Source organism: Citrus sinensis, chromosome 6 (genome assembly GCF_022201045.2).
Source record: "Citrus sinensis cultivar Valencia sweet orange chromosome 6, DVS_A1.0, whole genome shotgun sequence".
Lineage (NCBI taxonomy): Eukaryota > Viridiplantae > Streptophyta > Magnoliopsida > Sapindales > Rutaceae > Citrus > Citrus sinensis.
Window position 1 is genome coordinate 14,496,983 of NC_068561.1, and position 22,712 is coordinate 14,519,694.

Genomic DNA, 22,712 nt, shown 5'->3' on the forward strand with positions numbered 1-22,712 from the left:
ACCCATTTACAAAATTAATTCTATATATAATTAAAATCCATCTCCTCGTGGGATCGACACTCGTCACCATTAGTCTATACTACAATAGATTCGTGCGCTTGCGAGTACATTAAAATTTGCACAACAATAAGCCGCTATCTTTTCTTCCTTAATCAATGCCATTGCCTCATTAAAGTCATGCATGTTACTGCTTTTGGCTGCCCTCCAAAAAAGATTCCGCAACTTGGCACCAACATGGTCTTTAGCAAAGTTAGCATACACATGCCTACAACATGCCCTATGATAGGCAAAAGGCCATGTGTTTGGAATCGCATTCAACGGTCCCTTTTGCCTATCACTAATCAATGTGACTTGCCTTTCATCATCTAAATAGTTGTGCAAATGTTCAAGAAACTAGGTCCATGTTTCAATATTTTCAATTTCGCACACAAATACAGCCAATGGGACAATCCCTTTGTTAGCATCTGTAGCAATAGCAGCCAATAACACTCCTCCATATTTCCCCTTCAGGTGGCAGCCATCAATTCCAATGAAGGGTCGGCAACCATTGAGGAAAGCATTCTTTTGTGCAGGAAATGCGACAAAGAATCTTTTAAATAAACATTTCTTGGGATAACTCACTGCATCGCATAACACCTTGCAAATGGCTGCTGGATCAGCCTGATGAATGGCTACAGCATACTGAAATAGCTTCTCATAGCCCTTAGAATGATCACCGTACACCAAAACCCTTGCTTTTTCTCTAGCCCTATACATTGTTAGCTTCTCAATCTTCAATCTAAATTTTTCCTGGATATAAGTCCTAAGAAGAGATATCTTGACATTAGCATCAATAGCAACATGTCCTTTTATCATTTCAGAAATCCATGTAGAAGTCACCTTCACAGATTTCTTAGTAAGCCTGCACTCATGCTTTTTATGGTATCCTCGCAACCAAAATCCATTTCGGTCATTCAATCTCGCACCATTAACAAACCATGGACAATCAGGCTCTTTACAAGTTGCATAATATCTCTTCGGTTCACTGTATTTGATGTTAATATTGAACCATTTCCTAACCATCACCTCATGCAGCACTTTTCTGAAATAATCCACATCCCTGAACACATCACCCATCCTATGTACTCCATTAGCATCTAACTTATACTCATGCTTTTCTAAATAATTTCTAAACTGCATATTGCCTAAATTCATGTCCTCATCTGAAGAATTAACAACCATTTGGAACTCCCTAATATTATCATCCAAAAAAATATCTGCATCGCTATCACTGTCATGTTAGCTTCTCTCACTGCCATCATTGTCATCACTGTCCTCTACAAGCGCAATATCATCAACAGACACAGTAGGTGGTGGTTGCTCACCATCACCCTCTTCGCCATCATCATCATCATTACTGCCAACCCCTTTGTCTGACCATTCTGATAGCAAATCATCTTCAACAGGCACAGTAGGTTCCTCATCATCACCCTCATCATCATCACCATTGTCTAATCTCTTGCCTGGCCAATTTGATAACAAGTCATCTTCATCTTTAGTTGGATGCCTAACTTTGGAAGTACTCTGATGCTCTGCTCTATTAAACTGATCATTTAATGTAGTTATAGCTTCTAAAGGCAGATGTATCCCTAAGTTAAACATCAACGATTGCAGTAATGGAGAATCTGGATATTGAGGGTATAACACTGGCACCACTTCAACTTCAAATGTGTTTAAACCCATTGAGCTATGTATCCCGAATAATCTGTTTAACCCAAAATTGGAATCCACCACAACCTTCGCTTTGTTATCTGGATTCATAACAGCTAACAAGATTTGTCCAGCTTCGTTTAACCCATGCACTCCTATTATCTTTAATGCTTCAACCCTTATTTTATCAATAGAACAACTTTCAGGGTAAATCAAACCTACACAATGTTTTTCTCCTTTGAAATGAATCACTAACTTCATTGGAGACATATGTTGTCATATCAAATGCAATAAAGAATAACCTAATTAAATCCAAACTCAAGCTTTTTCAAAAATAAAAATAGGAAATTAACGAGATTCTACAGCAAAAAGGACTTCAATTAACATACAAAACTTTCCTCACTATTTCGTTAGTTTCTACAGTCTAGGGTTTCTAACATTAGTTAAAAAATGACAAATTCAAATAATTTTTTACAAGTTTTTACATCTATTGATTAAATAATAGATGCATTGCAAGAAACAAGTATGATATATGAACATACCTAACAACCCGATCCTTCACTTGTTGTCTTCAAGCGTTATCAGCTTACGCTTTGATTCAAACTCTAATTCAACCTCCACAGATGTCAGCTACACTTGTTTGATGGTTAAATATTGAACGTATTTAGTGAAAAGGGAACAAAAATAAGTAGGAATAGCTGGTATGCGTGCAAGCTATCTCTCGATGAAGGAACAAATTGGGTGTGTGGCTGCAATGAAGCTTTTTGATGCGCCAATGTGAAACGTCGTCGTTCTTTTTTTCCCCTTAACACGACGTTGTTTTGCATGGATGAAATGACATGTCATCCCGTGAAACGACGTGTCGTCCAATAAAACATTCAGCCGTCTGGTAAATGGCTAACATGTCATATTTTCCTATAACTGCTTCTATCTTAAAAGACCATATTACCCTTATGACGTCAGCACTTGTAAACGACAATTGACGGAATGGTGGTTGGGAGATATATTTTGTCATCTAAGAGTGGACGGCTGATACACTCTAAAAGTTTTGTAGTAATTTTGATAATGATGTAATCTTAGGGTGTATGAATGATAATTTTCCTTTAATTTTTGACTACTTATGTGTGTGGATAAATATGAAATAAAGTACCTAATGTGTCACAACTGTATTAATGTGTCGACATTATGTCAAAATACCATATGGATCCAAGAGAATCTATAAATTAACATCACATAAAAATAACCAGAAAAGAATAAAATAAACTTAAAAACTCACTTGAGAAAGTAATAAATTTAATAATTTGAAACTATGAGCTTCCGCCTTCTCCTCAGCTTAGTAAAATTAGCCACTCATATTGAAAGAAAACAAAACACTCTTTTTATTTGACAAACTTTTGAAATATATTACAAGAAAGTTAATTACACAACAAAAGAAGAAAAAGACACAATTCCTCAGTTGCACTCTATTCTCTCTTGGCTTAAGCACTCTCTGCTCAACTCTACTAGCTTCTGAATGCCTTGCTCCGTGCATTTCCTTACCTTTTATAGGTAAGGAATGCATTATCTTTATTTATTTATTTATTTATTTTTATTATTATTATTATTATTATTATTATTATTATTATTATTATTATTATTATTATATAGACACACACACACACATTGAAGAATGTGATTGTCAAGACGTGTGATGGCCTCCTGACCATCACTAACATGATTGTCAATCTCTTTTTTTTTTCTTTTTTTTCTTTTTTTTTCTTTTTTTATTTTTAATAACATCTCATCGATTGATGAATTTCAAATTGTTTCAGCTGTCCTTCTTTGTTCCCACTTTCAATTCCAATTCCATCTTTATTCCTGAAAAATATTTACAAGATGAAAATTAACATATTGCGAATTAATTTAACATAAAAATATATTTAGGGAGTATTAAAATAATTTAGAAATAATGAGCATATTAATCAACACAATAAGTGAAAAACTAATAATTTTATCCTTATTAAATGTAGGGAAATTATCATTACACCACTTTTATTTTGCCTTATATTCATCCAATCACTACAAAATTTTAACATGTACTTTGCACCACATTTCTTTTCACATTTGTATCAACTAGTCACTTCTGCATTAACACTATTAAATAATTTTAATAAAATAACAAATTTACCCCTAAATAAATTAAAAGACTATTTTATTTTATAAAAATTTTAAAAAATAAAAAAATTAAAATGATAAAAAAATCCATAAATTTAATGAAAATAAATCCCAAAATTAGAATTTTTATTTTTAATCAAAATTATTTTAATATAAAATTATAATTATAAAAATAATTACAAAATTTTGGGATTTAATAAAAATCCCCTAAATTATTAAAATTTTTGGATTTATTCTTTTAAGAAATAAATTCAGTTATTTTAGTAAAATTTTACAAAATTATAATTTTTAATAAATAAATTCATTTATTTTTATTAAAATTTTGTAAAATTATAATTTTTAATAAAAATAAATATTAAAATTTTGTAAAATCTAAATTTCGTAAAAATCAGATGAGCACCTCTATTTGGGATTTATTTTTAATTAAATTTAGGGATATTTTTATGATTATAATTATAATTTTAAAAAATTTTATAAGATAAAATAGTCTTTTAATTTATTTGGGGGTAAAATTATCATTTTATTAAAATTATTTAATAGTGTTAATGTAAAAGTGGCTAATTGATACAAATGTGAAAAGAAAGGTGGTGCAAAGTGCATGTTAGAATTTTGTAGTGGTTGGATGAACATAAGACAAAATAAAAGTGGTGCAATGATAATTTTCCTTAAATGTACACTTTTTAGTGTCAATCATTAAACATTATGGACAATATGTTGCAGTAAATGCTATGGGTTTGTTAATGTCCATATTGCAGGTGAGCTCTCCTATTGCAGTATTGTTTTCTAAACGTTCTTGTTTGCTAAACTGCTAGTATTAATTGTGCTATGTCCTGTGCTTCTTCCTGTACTGGGTGGTGCATTTCTAAATCAATGTTTCCAAAGTTTGGTTAAGTTTTTCACTCCCTTAATGCTACCCATTACTACGGGAACTGTTGCAATTCTTTATGGCAATGCAATTGCTCATATTGCTTCTTTAATCCTTGTATCTGGTCCGCAAGTGATGCTAGGATAGCAGCATTTTTTCTTCATGCATCTGGATTTTTCTTTGGATATGTACTTGCAAGGATGCTCGGGATTGATATGGCATCTTGTCAAACCATCTCTATTGAGGTTGGCATGCAGATAATTGTTATTATGTATAGGTCAATTTCTAAAACAGAAAAGCTCCTTATTTTATCTAAAAGTGATTCCCTACAGCGTTCCACATCAATAATTGAATGTAGAAAAGCAAATGCATATAGCTAAGTATTAAAAGCAAAATGACCTCTCATTTGTTTAATCATGGTTCTTGGGTCTGCTGTCAATCATATAACACTTTCATAGAGGAGCTAGCCTCTTTTATTCTTATTTAATTATCATTAAGTCTTATTCTAATGCTTTCATGTATCAGAACTCGGTGCTTGGAGTTGTTCTTGCCTCTCAGCACTTTGGAAACCCGGTGATAGCAGTACCATGTGCAGTTTCCAGCCCTTGTCATTCAATCTTTAGCAGGAATTTGGAGACGCTCTACACCCAAGCAAATGCAGGATTATATCAAAGTTGTGTAGATGTAGAAATAAGTTATAATCTTAACTAGTATGTATTTCAGATGTGAAAATATTACCACTGGATGACAGATTGACAATGTTGGTTCTCAAAATAAATGTAGTTAATTATTTTATTGAGCCGATGTGCCAAAGATCAATTCAAAGCAATCCTGGGATCTGGTATGGTAAATGCTTTTATGGTTGCTTTATGATATCATTTGCTTGTGTTGTTACAAGAAGGGATAATGAACGTTACCTGTTGTACTTTTTAACTATAAATATTAGCTAAATATTTATTAAAAATTGTTTCTGAAAATGATATTACCAAACACATACTCACTATTTTTACCTTTTTCAGATGTGTTCACCAAACACATATTATTGTTTTCAGTTTTAAAATACATGATACAGGAAATGATATCAGACGCATATTTAAACTCAAAATTCAGTGACTACAAAACACTATTTTTGTTCTCATTTTTGTTTTCAGAAAACATCATTTTAAAAACAATACCGAACAGGCCTTTATTATTCACAAATGAAAGCGTTCTCCCCATTAATATTCTTCTATTATTAACAAATATAAGTGTTCTTCCCGCTAATGTCTATATATTTTTCTTCCTTTGCTAATAATATTATAATTCATTTCTCTTCTAGAAACAAACTTATCAATTAGTTCAAGCTTCCTTCAGCTGAAATTTTTATTGTTTTGATTAATTGGTGACTCACATGTGTACCAAAGGGTGTGCCTATTGAAAAAGTTTTTGGATTCAAATTTATGATAGTAGGTACATTTTTTTATATAATAAAATACTTATAGTTTAGTAGTAAGAGTATTATTTAGTAGTTTTGAAAACTTGGTTCAAATCCCAATAACTATATAATTTTATTTTTTAAAATATTTGGTGGAGATTACTTAAAAGAAGTATACTTTCACAAATGATATTTGGTAGGGATTACTTAGAAAAAAAAATACTTTCACAAATGTGGTCACAATAAAGTCTAACATTTAAAATAAATAATTTATTACTATCATTTTTAAAATTTTAAGAAAAAAATAATAGAAATTGAGTTTTTTGAGACTTTAAATGTACTTAAATGAACAATAAAAACACAATAGGTACTCAAAATTAAATTTTTTTTTTTTTAACAAAGTCTTCCCCATTAAGTGTCTGGGTCGACCACTTGTTGAGAAAGCAACAATTCACATATGTGAACAATAACAGACCTGCTTATATTATAATATTGTTATTATTGTTATTATTATTATAATTTAACATAACGGTAACTCAATCTCCTCTTCACACGAGTAGGTTCAAATTTCGAACTTTTTATTTTCAACACATGAGATTTTATCTTTTTAGATTATAAATTTATGAAGGAAATATTTAGTAGCCTAGTTCAAATTGCTTGCCAACAAACCTACTTATTTTTTGTCGGTCACCTTTTTTCTTTTTAAATCTACATAGGGACTTGAATCCCTAAGACATTTTCAACTCCATAGTTGACAAAAATTAACACATTTATGTATATCAAATTAATAATATTGCATTACGTTGTATACCTTAAACTAAAACATAATATTATGTCTGTTGTAGTACAGACTATATTATATATAAAATTATTTTATGTTAGTATTTATATTGAATTAATAATACTATATATTAAATTGACTATTAAAATAGAAATTACTCACCGACCTGCCCCCACTGACCCCGACTTTCCAATGTATTTTGAATTAAAATTTGGGGTACTCAAATCCTTGTTGTCAGAATTATGCAAGAAGCAGTAGCAATCACCAACAGTGGAACCTCCAACACCATAGATCTACAATCAAAGTTATATATTTTATAAATATCAAATTTTGAAAAGATTAATAAGAATTCTCCAATTCTTTTGAGGTCTACCTCTCCACAATAAACTTCGATAATTGAATTTGAATTTGAATTTAACGTTGGCCCAATTAGTTCTAAAATTTTAAAAAATCTTATGTCACGTTTGTAGGTAATATAATTTATATTAATGATTTGGTTATTTTTACTTTCTTACCCAGTAACCAGAAGTAGGATCGTAACCACTAGTGGAAGCCTCAATACTTTGAAGTATCTATTACACCGCAAGCACATAAATAGAAGGGAAAAAAAAAAAAAGGGGAAATTACAGTCCTTTGTGATGAAAATGAAGCAATTACCAGTCAAGTAAATGCTTCTTGTTTTTAAAGATGAATACAGATGGCAATGGCCAACAACAGCTAATAAAACCAAACTTCAGATTCCTTCGTACATCTAAAATCGCCGAGAAGTCAATGTCCAAGAAAAGCTATGCCCAGAACTCCATTTGCATCTGGGCATGTGCAAAACATGTGGGATCAAAAATTTTGGAGCTGCATTACTGGAACTGTAGCATCTTTTAAACTTTCTGATGCCAAGATATTTATGTATACGCACACCAATCAAATTTCGAAAAGCAGCAACGCATCATTCATGCATGCACAAACACAATGGTACCAAGATACACCACCTTGCCAGGAGAGCTGCAGAAAAAAGGCAAAAATAATGCTAAAGTTTCTTTTGGCTGCATACAATCAATCATCAAATGGACCATACGCATGCATCATTGATGCAGATTGATGGGGACTCAAGAACTAGCCTAAGTCATAAGTAGCTTTAGCTTCAACTAATAATTGAGTTTTGAGTTTGAAATGCTTTATGCCTATCTTCTCTGCTGTGCTAAAAGCTTCAAACATATTACACCTGTAGTCTAGAATGATAGATTAATAAACAAAAGTCTTGTCCCTCCAATTTTCATGCACCAAATCAGCTATCACATCTGGAATAGTTTAATATATATATTACAATTCCTCTCTATTATATGAGAATGGATTGGATTACTCCTAATCACATAATTATTTTATATAATCATCGTGATTAGCACGGCCTCCCACACATCATTAAATGATTGATTATGGATTGCGACACAACTGATAGACATTGCTCTGTGGTACGTAAGTAAACATTGAACTGATGCCTTTTTTTTCTTTTTCTTTTTTTAATTGATTGATCTGAACAAAGACATCTACATCATTTGAACAAAGTGATAGGGAATGGGGACACAATGAGACCCCCAGAAGAGCATGATTAACATTTGTAGGAGCATGATTGACATTTCTAGGTGATGATATGATCATAACGTAGTATTTAAGCTGTCACGGATGTCTCCACAGCAACCTGGCCGGGGTACCCGACTTCCGATTTCATATCAGATTCCCAGAGCTCTGGTATTGCTTCCTTGATGTTGTGGATGCTTTCAAATGCATAATCTGCACCTTTAACCCTCTGTGATTTGCCAATCTGAACAACACATTTTAATTCAACAAACACTCAATCAGCGGCCGTCCTTGTGTAGTGTGGCATCATTTCATTGTTAGTATGAACAAGCAATGTGACACAATATTTTTGGTACGTCCTCACAAAGACTTACCAGCACAGTGTCAAGTCCCACACGCTTTCCAGCCTGAATGTTTCGGACGCTATCTTCAAAGAACAACTGAAAGAGCAAAAATACAATGACGAAAAACATCAGCAAATTTAACGACTATATACGGTCTATATATATGAATGATCAATGATTCGAAAAGGACATGGGAAGACAGAGCCTAATAAAGATGAACATACTGTTCTCTGAGGGTTAATGCTGGCAATCTTGAGAGCCTTTTCAATGGCTAATTCGGATGGTTTGCACACAATGGGAGTCTTTGGCAATGCAACCAAGCTTGGATTTGGTTGAGCAAAATGACCAATTATGTCGAAAATTTCAGGGCCATAGGCGCTAGTTGTGGTGGAAGCAGCCGATTCCACAAACGCAATGTCATCCTCATCATCAGAAACATTGTTCTTGTGAGTCGGATTCAGAGTCTCAAAGCATATAATCCCTTCAAAACAGTCTTCCAATCCGAGCCTGCTGAGAACTTTAACAGCATGAACTTTGTCCGCATTTGTGAAGATCTGTATTTATTTTCCCCACACAAGATGCACAAACCATGAGAATACACACCAACGAATACAACAAATAAGAGGTTACTAAATTATTGAAAAGAAAATAAATGCTTACAATTTTCCTTAGGGGCAGGCTCAGTAAAAGACTCCTCAAAACAGGATCTGGTTTCAAGTTCTCATAAGGCAACCTCCCATGCACAAAACTGTTACATACGAAAGTGAAAAGTCAATCACAATCACCAAATGCAAGTAAGTCATAAGGGGTTGCCAACATAAACGTTTGAGATGCAACATACCTGTGATAGTCATCATAGTCAAAGTCATAGCCAATAGCCTGCAAAACAAGAAACCCCAGCCCACAAAATCAATCAAACATATTCTAACTTTGACCATTATAGAAGATACCGAAAAGAAGAGTTTTCAAAGTCATAATATGTACCCTGAGTCCAGCCATTGTTGTCCCGTAATTCTTGTACAACAAGTTACCCAAGTCCTCAATTTTGCTCCTCTCAATGCCAAGCTTTTCAACCATATAATCTAGAAAATGAAACAAAAAGCATTCATTTTACAATTTGAAAAAAGAAAAACAGTAAAATGTGAAACATATAAAACAGTTGCAAATACAAAGAAAAGGCAAGAAGTATCAGTACCTTTGATGTTCTGTCCGCATGCTGCAGCAATACCAGAACTGTAGGGATACAGGGTATCATCTAGATCTGCAGATAAAAAAGCAAACATAAAAAATGTTACGTGCTTTCTATTTACAGCAACTAATTGGATTTTCAAGCCAAATGTACGAATAGAATCAAAACTTACCAAACAGAAGGCAATCATATTTCGCAGCAGCCATCCGGTAACGGCCTTCGTACTCCATTTTGATTGAAAAGACCTTCAGCAAGTGATCAAAACATGTTAGTTCAACGCTCCAACAAAACTTGAAACTACCCAAATCAACATTAAAGTTCATTTTAATTCTCAAACTACTGATTTTTATTTGCTGCTATAATAATTAAGCAAGAGAAAATCTCCCTAAATGTGTGGACAATCTTTCGGCCAATATCAATATCGTGTAGTTGGCAGTTGGGACAAGGGCTTTATAAGTTCATTGAGTGGGTAAATAAACCACTACCACAAACTGCAAATAAAATGAAAGAACTGACAGGTCAAAGTGAAATGATATAGACCATAAAAAAAAAAACCATTTAGAAGAAGGCCACAAAGGGTTCCATTAGTTCATCTCTTAAAAGGGTCATCCACAAATGGTACATTTGGTAACCAAATTGTCTTCAAAACTCAATGCGATGATGATCAATAACAGTAACATATATGTGTCAAGAAAAGAAAAACAAGTAAATAAATCGAAGCAACAGGGGATTTAGAACCAAAGAAAAATATCCCACCAGAAAAAGAATGACTTGTATGAATGAAAGAGAGCTTTGTTTGAGCGAATTTGAAGCAATGCAAAGATAATGAAGACGCAGGTGAAGAAGAAGAAGAAGAAGAAGCGAGAGGGGAGGAAGAAGGAAAGCAGAGGTGGGTTTATATAGAGAAATGGAACCGTTGCGTCTGCTGCAATTTCCTTTTTTTTTTTTTTTTTTTTTGTAAATTAATTATTTTATTATTTTAATGTTTTACGGTAAAGAAAAATATTTTTGAAAAGTAGTTGAAAGAAAAGTAACAGGAAGGAACAAGTTAACGTTTTACTTCCTGGACACTATTTTTATTTTTATTTTTATTTTCTTTCTCTCTCTTGAGAATTTTATTTTTTCCAGTTTTGTCTAGAACAAAGTTAACAATTTATTTTACGGTACAAATTTACCCTTCTCTTTTTACTGTATTAATCTAATCCAGAACCGCCCAGAATCTGCGGCCAAAAATCATTCCAATTTAATTGCATTACTCAATTGAAGAAATGGGATTTTCATTCGTTATCTTTAGGTTTATGATTATCCCAATAAAATACTCTACCAAGTGTCTTATAACCAATAAAGATTATCTTTTCATCATGATGTTGTCTTTCAACAAATGTCTTCTTTAACGTGACGGAACCTTTCAAATGTGACGAATGGTGTTACCCGCGCTATCGCTCATCACTGTAAATAATGTGGCATGTGAATTTCTCAATAACTTATTAATTGTATTATCCCATTACCAAGTAATTTAAAATAGCTAGCATTAATATGATAAATAGTATAAAACCATTCACAAGAGCAAAGCATATTCTCAAAAGTGGCTGATACCAAAAGAGATCAAAAGGTATCAAGCTTCACGTATACCAACTTCATTTCTGACCCAAAAAAAAAAAAAAAAAAAAAAAAAAAAAGTGATTTATATTTGGTCAAGTAAGAAAGATACCAATATTTGGTTACTAAATTCATGCATATGAAAAAAAAAAAAAATCTTCCAGTGATGTACGGTTGTACACTAATATAATTAAATTAATTGAACTCTCTCCAATAGCTTGTTTATTGTTTATCTACAGAAAAAAGAGATCAAAAGGAATCGTCTATCTTATGAGGTCCTAATTAACTTTGAGAAATAAATAAATAAATATAATGTTAGATAATCAAGCTAGAACACAATAAACATATACAGTAAGAGAAAGAGATAGATCGAGACACGACACAATAGTCTAGAAATTGCTTGTTTATTTGATATAAAATGTGTACAAATAAGGAGACGTGTCTTTTTTTTTTTTTTAACGGTTGTATAACTATATAAATGAATAATCATAAGTTTATGTGAGACGGTAAGAGTTACAAGAGATGAAGATTTATTTACGTAACTACAAAAAATTAATTTGATAAACATCCACGTGATTATAATTATTCCATCAAAATTGAGGGCTACTTTAGCAGACATTTTGTGTCACAATTATATGAAAAAATCTGGCCACATTTGAGTATGTACAGTTGTATATGTGGACAAAGTCGCTTACCAGAGATCATTCATATATTTTTTTTATTTCTATTTTTATTGGTAATTAATAAGGTTCATAGAAAAAGTGATGAAAACGAATAAAGCTTCCCCCACCTCCTAATTTCTTTAAAAAAAAAAAAAGGAAAAAAAATTCACTTTCATTTGGTGGGCGTTTTGGTCAAGTAAGAAAGATGCCAATATTTGGTTGATTGGTTCCAAACAAACCAAACCTAATCATCTGGACAATTCCGGACACATGAATCATGATGCACTGCATGCAATTAAATTATTATTTTTTTTATTTTTTTATTTTTTTTTTATATTTACATGTGAGTTGGCTCTCCTGTAAAGTGACCCTTTTCACAGGCAACGCTCTTTCTTTAATCTTTATAACCCATTTGACTATTTTTTGTTTTTTAAAAAAAAAAAATCACTTTTGAACGTATAGGTGTCACCAATATGAAACTTTTTAGTTAATTACCATACAACGCAAGAGATCTTTAAAATGTCCGCATGATGATTGTGTTCATTTTTTTTTTTTTTTAACATTTTGAGTGTATGAATTATCTATAATTGTCTCTATTATTGAACAAAGAAAGACAAACAACTCACGTCTGTTTTTATATATAATTGTAGATAATGAAAACTCTTTGATACATATCATTCCGTATTGGGGTCAATAATTGATCGATTCTTAAGCCATACGTATCCAAATGGTCCTTTATAAACCAAAAATTCTGCTTCTAACATCGATCTGCAAGTTGTTGTGAATGCAATATTTTGTATCCATCTTATTAGTTAGTGGTGGCAATGTGCGTCATATCTGTCGATCTAACATAAATACGACACAATTTAAGTTGGCATAAAATGTATGTCACTCGTCTGTTGATGATCATGTCAGGATTAAGTTTAGAATTCCCGTCTTGTAAATCCATTTATGAAAACAATAAATTATTCAATTAATGATATCATATTGATTCATTTTTAATCTAGTAAAACTATATTATATTCTTTAAAACTATTGAGTTATATTTAGATCCAAATTGATTAGAGTTTTTGAGTAGACAGTACCACAAATATTTTGGAGAATATGCTAAAAAAATTTTTAGTTATAACTTATACGTATACATGAGACAATTAATCGGGGCATCGAATTAGTGTTTAAAATTTTTAACACGATTTAAATGAGTCGATCTATTTTGACCAAATTAATTTGACACAGTACATGGTGGTGATGCGTGACATATTGCCACCGTTCACATATAGCCAACCCTAATATTAATTGCTTCCAACAATAGAATATAAAAAATGATTCATGACAACACTAAACTGTTTCCTAAGTTGGGTTGCTGCGAAAAAATTAATTTAATCTGTGTGTCGGTATGTGACCATGAAATTAAAATTTTGAATGGCACGATTTGGATCCCATGCCGCCAGGATATCGTTTGTGAAAGTGACTAACCCAAAATTAGACCATAAAATGAACTTATTTGTTTTTAATTTAATGTTTGTTGGAGCAAATAATTGGAGGCCTAAGATTGCATGGCGAGCAAAAGTACAAGAGAAGCAGATGAAAAAGGGCTCTAAAGGGAAAACGAAGAGACCCTTTTTTTTTTAATTATTTCAATCTTATTCACAAATCCTTAAATTATAGGCAAAGATAGTTACGTGTTTGATGAAAACAATATAATGGTGGTGGACTATCTCATTTTGAAAGCATCATTTCCAACTCTTTCCCCTCAATAATTTCAAATTTTCAACCATCAAGGCTGGCTATGACTAAGACTCCCTCCATATATAATTTTTTGCTAAAACAATAATTATAAAACACAATTAATGACCATATTATTGGGGCATTTATGTTTTATGATTCGGTGAGGTGGACTAGGAAAGCTACATCAACGGACGTCCTAGATTCATCTGGCAAATTGATCAATGATTAGAGCGTGAGAATTTTCTACCTGCTGTGAATATTTTACTTGACCAACGCCCATCATGATCAGCGCAGACGAAAAAAGACAATGGACTTTGTATTAGATTTTTGGTGGTCTTGGTTGCACTTTGTAATTTGTTCTATTAGAAAGATTTATACGCTAATGTGTGTTTGATTGATTGCTAAATACAAAAGCTAAATTAGCAGTTCCAATGATGCAAGCATCTTTTGAAAATATCTACTACGGGTATTGGTAGTGAAAAATGAATGATTAGCCGAAAGTGGGGTAAAAGCTCATTTAGTCTATTTATTTTAAGATTAATGTTCATTTAGTTCATGTATTTTAAAAAATATCTCGAAACATCCATGCCATTAAAGTATTGATATCCCTATCGTTACTTTTCATTTCTTTTAGTTTATTTTTACAATATTACCCTTTTATAATAATTTTTTTGGACATTAATAAAAAGAAAATAATTAAATTACTAATTTAACCCTTAAAAAAATTATATTAATTTTTTTGCAAGCACCGTTTGCATACTTGGTAGTTTGCATACAATTTTTGACAATTAAAAATTAATATAAATTTTTATTTTTATTTTTTAGGGTTAAATTGGTAATTTAATTATTTTATTTTTATTAATATCCAAACAAAAAATTATTATTAAAGGGTAATATTGTAAAAATAAGCCAAAAGAAATAAAAAGTAACGGTAAGGGTATCAATACTTTAATGGAAGGATGTTTCGAGGTATTTTTAAAAATATAGGAACTAAATGCATATTAATCTTAAAATACATGGACTAAATAGACTTTTACCCGCAGAAAGTGCATGGGTTGGTGCTGCGAGAGCAATAATGCACTTCACAAGACACATATTAATACACCTTTAAAGACACTATAGCTTTCAAAGTTAAGCATTTGTTTTTCACTCAAGTTTAGGCTCATCTTCCCGTGGGAGCCAATTGTTTTCACAACGAAAATGAACCCAATATCTTTTTTTTTCACCCCTTTCTTCAATTTGAGAAGATTCAGGGAACCAAGTTCATCAAAAAGGAAATATATGACATATGATTTTGCGTTGAATGGCGCATGGAAATTTTTAATGTTATTTTTGGCATGGAGCAAAGGGGTTGGCTATACTTTTGTATTGTTTTAAACATAAATTAATCACCCATAATCTGTACTTTATGTATTGCTAATTTAGTATTCAAGTGAGTCATACTCATATGCACATTTAAGAATTCACTAAACACGAAATGGTGACTCGATTAAACAAATAGAAGCATCTCCTAAACAAAAAAGACACTTTGAAAGGAAGACACAATCCCATTACTTTTGTGAACCAATCGTGATTAAGAGAAGTACTCAACTTGAAGATTAATTTAATTAGAATTATTATTTATATTTGTTGGGTTATTGGTAGCAAAGATTTTGTACACAGCCGCAGCTACAGAATGTGAAATAGGATCTCTCCATTTCCCACCATTCAAAATTCTTCTTCTTTTACACCATCATTATCTCGTTGTATAATATGCTAATGATTGGTGATGAATTATTGGAGAGAATCTCAATTCAATCCTAAATTGTTTGCTTTCCAACATGGAGGCCATTATCATTATGTTTAGAATTATGGGCAACTTTTTGATGCTCAAAAGCAATATATTTTGTCCATTAGAATAATTTCTCAAGTATTTCACTGAGCCCCATTATGAATCCATGGCCTAGACGAAAATTCTTTCTAATTACAAAGAGCCCATCCTATAGGGAAGCGGGGAATCATTCTAGCCAAATTTTGAGGGATAATTCAAAAGCAAAAACACTCATGATCAATGAATTATACGAAGATAGTCAATTTGAGAGAGAAATAATTTAAAATTAGTAATGGTTATCTTAGAACTGTTCAGAGTTATAATACAAATCACAATCATACACGCAAAGTAATAAATAAATAAATAAATAATATATTATAATTTTAATCGTATAGCTATAAAAACATGCTCTATCTTAGAACGGCTCCAACATAACTAAACTCTTCAAAATTTACAAAATTTACAATTAAAACAACTCTCGTTATCCTTATGGTGTCACACATCTGTCATTGTATATACAAATCTTGTAACTTGTCGTGAGGATAATGTACTGCATGGCATCATCTATGTCAAACGTATGCGGTTGATAGATTGTTATTGGATTTCACCAAAGATAGGTTTTTGTGTCAGCCTGCCATTATGCCACCTCTTTTCCACTAAGAAATAGTTCATTTTCAGCCTTTAATTCTAGATAAATACAAACCCATAATGCGTAAAACACCGTCAATATTTTTCAAAATTATGAACACCACGAAAATGAAGTGAGATTTAGACAATGTGATTTTGTGCATTTGTTGTCTAATGTAGATCAGAACAAAATGCTTCCACCATCTGAGAGAACTACTACCACCATCACCACCACTACCTGACAATAATTAATAAAAGGTATTTTAATAAATTATAATATTTTTAAAATAAAATAAACATATCAATAAAAATAAATTTCATTCGATTTCGATTCCTACAACCCAAATAAATAACTTATTCTGATTTTCATTCTTGATTCCGATTTCAGTTCATTCTGATTTCAACTCATTCGGATTTCAATCTATTTTAATTACTGATTCCGATTCTAACCCATTCAATATTATTATTTTTATCATTCACCAAGTACAAATCCCCAATTGCCATCGTCTCCAGGTTAATCTCGTTCGTCTATTTCCTATCATTTCTTAGAAATAATGAAAGTTACCATGATTGCGGGAAAAGGAATAAAACTCACCCGAAGATCAATGGATACAAAAAATCTTTTCTGAAAGGCAACCAAAAGTTCCGTAAATCCAGCATCACCGTGCTGGCATAAGCTTTATACATTGAATTAAGCTAAAGTTATCGAGATAATCAAATGCAGAATTTGCTAAACGGAGGATATTGATTCATTTGCTCATTCCATGATTTTTACATTTTATGATTTATTTGAAAAATGAAGTGAAGTGATCAAACTAACCTAACAAAGTTCCATTTACATTCACTAACCTTTATTCAACCGCTATGTAGGTACAACCTCAGGCTCCAAGGGTGATGACGAATTGTCATCTTCAGCAGTCCCACCCTCTTTTGTCTCTTTTGACTCCTTGTCATCTTCTAAAAATCCTTTCTTAAATCTATCATAATTAGTGGGTTCACTATGTTTGAAAGGGCGTTCTCCCAATACCCGAACCAAGTCATCTTGATGTAAGACTTCCTTCTCAAGCAACTCTTCTGCAATCTGTGCCACATGCTCTCTGTGCTCTTCTATCAACTTGACAGTGTGATCATATGCCTTACCCACCCATTCTCTTACTTCGTTGTCAATAATTGCACCAGTCTTACTGCTATAGGGCTTGGTCATCTCAAAGGTATCATCTCTCTGAGGGAAGGAAAGAAGACCCACCTTGTCACTGAAACCATATACCGCCACTTGAGCATACGTCATCTTAGTCACTTTCTCCAAATCATTTTGGGCTCCAGTGGATATTTTCCCCAGCAAAACCTGCTCCCAAGAAAAATCAGAACAGCATAATAAAAACGAGTAAGCGAAAATAATAGAGCAATTATAGGGCTCTTGCACTTTACAACCTTACAAAACTAGACGCTTACACTTTCAACCATTCAGCATTTTAGTATCAGATGAAGTACAAACAAAACCATGGAGAGGGGGATCCAATATAACAACCTTGCAAAGCTAGAGCCCTTGCACTTGATGCAGGTATAAGAGAAATACAATTCAGGTGAATCAGATGAATTTGGAGTAAAAAACATGTATCAGCTTATTCCATGAATACACACAGAACTTTCAAAGCCCAGTCTTAGGCTAAATTAAGTAATTACATGCATTTAATTATTTTTAAGTCAATATGCATTTCCAGGAATATGTCTAATATCATATATCCAGGAATATAAGAAGTAAAGAGAAAACAGGGAGAGGGATCTGCAAGGGAGAGAGTGGTCTGTAAAGTCACCTGCTCAGCAGCTCGACCACCAAGTGTCATGCATGTCATATCAAACAGCTGCTCTTTGGTCATCAGAAGATTTTCATTGGGCACATACTGGGCGAACCCAAGAGCTGCAGTACCGCGAGGGACAATAGTTACCTTCAGCAAGGGTTCTGCATGTTCCAAGAACCAACCAGCAACAGCATGACCTGATTCATGGTAAGCAACAGTCCGTCTTTCCAGCTTGCTTATGACCTAGTGAAGGAACAGAAGCAGTTCAATCCAGGGTTCTAGAAAATCAAAAATCAAAAAAGGCATATTCCCAAATGTTCCGTCAGAAGTTTCCGGCAAGCACCACTCAAGTCCATCCACATAGTTAGTGATGCCACAAACAGAAAATGTAACCATCTGTTCACAAATCAAGAGCTAATATTTTGAAAGATTAAGATATCATTGTACTCTCAGGCATGATACAAGCAAAGCTTCTACTGAAAGAAACTTTTTGCGGTACACCTGGAAATTTTATTTGTAAGAGCTTTAAAAGTACTTTTCTTCCTAAAAAACATTATTCTGCTTAGGCTATTAGGCAGCATTTTTTATAATACTCAAAGCACTTTCAAACAAACCAGAAAACACCCTTGGGGCAGTAGAAGAGGCCTTGGGATCACATTCCACTCACACCAGATTGAGGTGGGGCTTGGTTTATATTAAAAGAAAGAAGAAGAAGAAGAAAAAAATAAATAAATAACACCACAAAAACAGTAACACCCAGAAGTAATACCGCACAATAAAGAAACAAAATACCTTATTCTTCTTCTCCAGACCACCAATGACCCTATCTATGGCTGCCTCAAAATGTTGCATAGTGATCTGTGCACTCTCATTCCTTGCTGCAATTAAAGCAGCTTCGTTGCAGACATTTGCAATGTCTGCTCCAGCAAATCCAGGAGTGAGTGCAGCAAGTCTCTGGGAGTAAAATGATGGTTCATTATCAAGTTTCAGCTTCTTCAAATAGATTTGAAAAATCTGGTCACGACCTTTGATGTCAGGTTTGTCGATTGTTATTTGACGATCAAATCGACCAGGTCTCAATAGGGCTTTGTCTAAAATATCTGGTCTGTTTGTGCCAGCAAGTACAACAACTCCAGCGGTGGTTCCAAATCCATCCATCTCTACAAGCAACTGATTAAGAGTACTTTCACGCTCATCATTGCCACCAGAAAAGCCTCCACGACCCCTTGCTCGACCAATTGCATCTATCTCATCAATGAATACAATACTAGGTGCACACTGTCTTGCTTCTTGAAACAAGCTCCGCACTCTAGATGGCCCAACTCCAACAAACATTTCCATAAAATCTGACCCAGACATACTGAGGAAAGGCACACCTGATTCACCAGCAGTTGCCTTTGCAAGAAGTGTCTTCCCTGTGCCAGGGGGGCCTACAAGAAGTGCACCTTTTGGAATTTTCGCTCCCAGCTCCTCATACTTTTTTGGGTTCTTCAGGAAGTGTACAAACTCCATAATTTCTTGCTTAGCCTCATCACAGCCAGCAACATCTTTAAAAAACACCTAGTTTACCAAATAGAACATTGAAATTGCTAGTTAAGGAGATGACCTTACATATCTAAGTTTTTTCAATTCAATGGCAAATGTAATAAAACAGCAGCAATAAACGATATAAAGCAAATATATAGTTCTTTCTAACCTTATCTTTGGCACTCTTATCCATCTTCGTAATAGTTGCTTTTCCTATATTAAATATTCCACGGCCACCCCGTCCACCAGGACCTCCAACACCTAGTCCACTCTGCATTTTTCGACCCATGAACCAGAGTGCTCCAAAAAGCAAGGCTGTTGGTGCAAACCTCATCAATTCTTGGTACCAGTTCACTTCATTCTCATATGTTACTGGAATATAATCATGAGGATCTATCCCTAGTGCTTCTTGGGCTTCCTCCAATTTCTCCTCAAAAGATTCAACACTTCCTATGTTAAAATAGTATTTGCACTGGCTTAAATTTCTTTTGTCAGGGCTACCATTAACAGGGCTCTGTGTAAAATCATCATTGGTTTCATTTGCGCTGCGTGGGGTGCTTTTCACAAACACTTTGGCGACAGATTTGTTTGTAACAACAATTCTATCCACCAGACCAGGTTCAAGTAGCTTGTTTTTGAATTCTTGGAAACTAATCTGGGAAAACGTAAAACAAGTTAAAAAAACAATTAAAGAACATAAAATTGGAAAAGGAAAAAAACCAATAGTATCCATGGAAATGTTTAAAAATGCATTACAAACGGATGACTAAAAGCACCATATCTGAGGCACATAAAATGTGTTAGAAGCGAATAACAGTAAAAGAAACTAGGTCACCTACCAACAATTCTTCACTGTACAACCAAAAATGTGTGGGCCCTTTGTTTACACCTAATTGGGTATTACATAGCTGATCTTATTGTCTCACAACAATTTGGATAAGGTTAAACATAGTTAGACATACTCCATGATCATGTAAGGGTTCATTTGTTTCATAACAGGAGAAGAACTTGATTTAAATCTGGAATGTGTAGAAGCTATGCACAAAGTACTGAGTGAAGATATTTGACATCAAGGTCTTATCTGGCGAAACAAAGTCAGTATTTGTCAAAAAGTTTAAAATACTAGATGAATGTATTCCAACTGCAGATTCCCATCAGTGGTGACTGAGACAATATCTGTATCTTCTGAAAACCAGTAAATTAATTGTGGAAAGAGCAGGGAAATAAATTGCTGACCTCCTTCTGCTGTTTTGGAGATAAAAGCACTGATGATAACACAAATCCAAAAAGCAATAAATGACTCAAAAAATTAGAAAACTGCCTAGTGAAGTTCTGGTCACCAGCACCCGAGTCCCCTGTAAAGGCGCAAAAAAGGGGGGAAAAATAAGAATATGCTCTGATTCCATCAATGAAATGAACAGTGATTAAAACATCTCTACGAAATTAGAGTTTGATGTGCATCCTAAATTGGCACCACAATACACAAATTAAATAGTAAAATGCATTAAAATTGTCAGAAAAGAGAAAAAAAAAAAAAAAAAAAAGGAGCAGGGGACTTATCCCTGAAAATGTACTCATAGACTAAAACTAGTTTATAACCATTCCAGAGGGTATTTTCTTCTGTTGAAAGATGATACACGAGCCATAAGCTCATACATAACATAACCAATCAAATCACATTTTCTACCTTAATAAGCTCCATTAGGCCCTAATTAATATATTTTCGAGTCTACCCAGCATCTAGTTCATTCAGAGGGCAAACTAATAGGCCATTCTGAGCATCTTAAGCCACTTCAATCAATAAATGTGACATACAACGAAGAAATTCCAAAGGTCAACAAACTAAGCAATCATGGAATTTTAGTTATAGTGATGAAGAATGGAAAATCCCACAAAAGAGACATCCCCCACCAATGACACAATCACCATTTCGTAAAGCTAGTCTTTAAACAGCAATAACAACTGATAAAGTAAAAAGAAAGAATAACAAAAATAAACAAATATCACTAACTTAACCCAGCATATATTGTCCTCAAATAGAAATTTAATCCTTCAAATAAATACATGCAAACAAACACACATAACAATGTGGAGACGACATACCTTTGGACTCGGATTTCTGCTCATTTGCTTTCGGGATTTCTTTCTTATTCTTTGGGTAATAATTCTCATATTCTACATTTATTAAAAGTTCAAAAAATAACATTAAAAAAAAGTTATATATCATAGAAAAAATTTAAAAAATTTAAAATAAAGAATAAATTTAAAAAAGAAAATTTTGACTCACTGCTTTTCTTAGGTGACTGGCCAGAGCAAAATTTCCGAGCCCTAGGGTTTGCAACAATCGAATTGAAATTCGACGAGCACTTGTTCAACGAAACTAGCTGCTTTCCAGCTCCAGCAGAGGTTAAAAAGCTTCTAACAAAACCCACCCCTCCATCAACGCGTGAAATGCACGGCGTCGTCGGGAATATCGGTTCGATTAATAAGTCAGCCCTTGCATTGTAGTCACCGGCCACCACATTCTACAAAACCAACAGAATAACTAAATATATAATTAAATTCAATAGTAATTAAAAAAATTTAAAGTAAAAAATAAAAATAAAACAGAGCGAGCGAGGGGGAGAGATGAGGATTGAAGAAAAATCAGAGTTGATACTTTTTGGAAGGTGGAGGAACGAGCGGAGCGACAGAGTGAGCGACCGATTCTTGAGAAAATCATTTTAATTGGCGATAGTTAATTTGTAACATGAAAGTGATTATTATTTATTGATTCCAAAACCCTAGAAAGTTTTATGAGTTTGTTTGCTTGGTTGATGAGAAAAAAAATGAATTTCAGCGAGGGAAAAAGAAAGAGAGGAATAATGAATTTTTTTTTTTTTTTAAACATGGATTTGCCATTTTGGGAGATCAGAATTTATGTACTAAATTAGGACTCTGTTTGTGTACCTG

The 22,712-nt window shown here is 33.2% G+C and overlaps 3 protein-coding genes and 1 long non-coding RNA gene across 6 annotated transcripts; 1 reads left to right on the plus strand and 3 right to left on the minus strand.

Annotated features, from left to right (window-relative positions):
• Positions 1-393: 393 nt before the first annotated feature.
• On the minus strand, positions 394-1,221 carry LOC107177409 (uncharacterized). The gene has a single exon (XM_015531154.2). It carries the CDS (start codon positions 1,219-1,221, stop codon positions 394-396), a length of 828 nt encoding a protein of 275 aa, XP_015386640.2.
• A 7,153-nt stretch (positions 1,222-8,374) lies between these two features.
• LOC102613181 (uncharacterized) lies at positions 8,375-10,926 on the minus strand. Its single transcript, XM_006480820.4, has 9 exons — positions 10,765-10,926; positions 10,181-10,253; positions 10,015-10,080; positions 9,804-9,901; positions 9,661-9,698; positions 9,480-9,567; positions 9,044-9,373; positions 8,850-8,915; positions 8,375-8,719 (listed from the first exon to the last, which is right to left on the minus strand). Exons 2-9 carry the CDS (start codon positions 10,236-10,238, stop codon positions 8,567-8,569), a joined length of 897 nt encoding a protein of 298 aa, XP_006480883.1. The 5' UTR covers positions 10,239-10,253; positions 10,765-10,926; the 3' UTR covers positions 8,375-8,566.
• A 5,230-nt stretch (positions 10,927-16,156) lies between these two features.
• LOC102612679 (ATP-dependent zinc metalloprotease FTSH 10, mitochondrial-like) lies at positions 16,157-22,679 on the minus strand. Of its 3 annotated transcripts, XR_008055704.1 has the most exons (10): positions 22,420-22,679; positions 22,048-22,285; positions 21,864-21,935; positions 20,997-21,115; positions 19,930-20,415; positions 19,026-19,793; positions 18,249-18,476; positions 17,284-17,779; positions 17,030-17,111; positions 16,157-16,672 (listed from the first exon to the last, which is right to left on the minus strand). XR_008055704.1 is itself a non-coding variant. In XM_052443308.1 (9 exons), exons 1-8 carry the CDS (start codon positions 22,480-22,482, stop codon positions 17,297-17,299), a joined length of 2,457 nt encoding a protein of 818 aa, XP_052299268.1. In that variant the 5' UTR covers positions 22,483-22,678; the 3' UTR covers positions 16,157-16,672; positions 17,284-17,296. The 3 variants fall into 3 exon arrangements, 2 of the variants coding, with proteins under 2 accessions (XP_052299268.1, XP_052299267.1); XM_052443308.1 differs by lacking the exon at positions 17,030-17,111 and having other exon boundaries at positions 22,420-22,678; XM_052443307.1 differs by lacking the exons at positions 16,157-16,672; positions 17,030-17,111 and having other exon boundaries at positions 17,161-17,779; positions 22,420-22,678.
• Positions 17,779-18,661, plus strand: LOC112498595 (uncharacterized). The gene is made up of 2 exons (XR_003065915.2): positions 17,779-18,017; positions 18,182-18,661. It is a non-coding gene; the product is annotated as an uncharacterized LOC112498595 (long non-coding RNA).
• Positions 22,680-22,712: the final 33 nt, after the last annotated feature.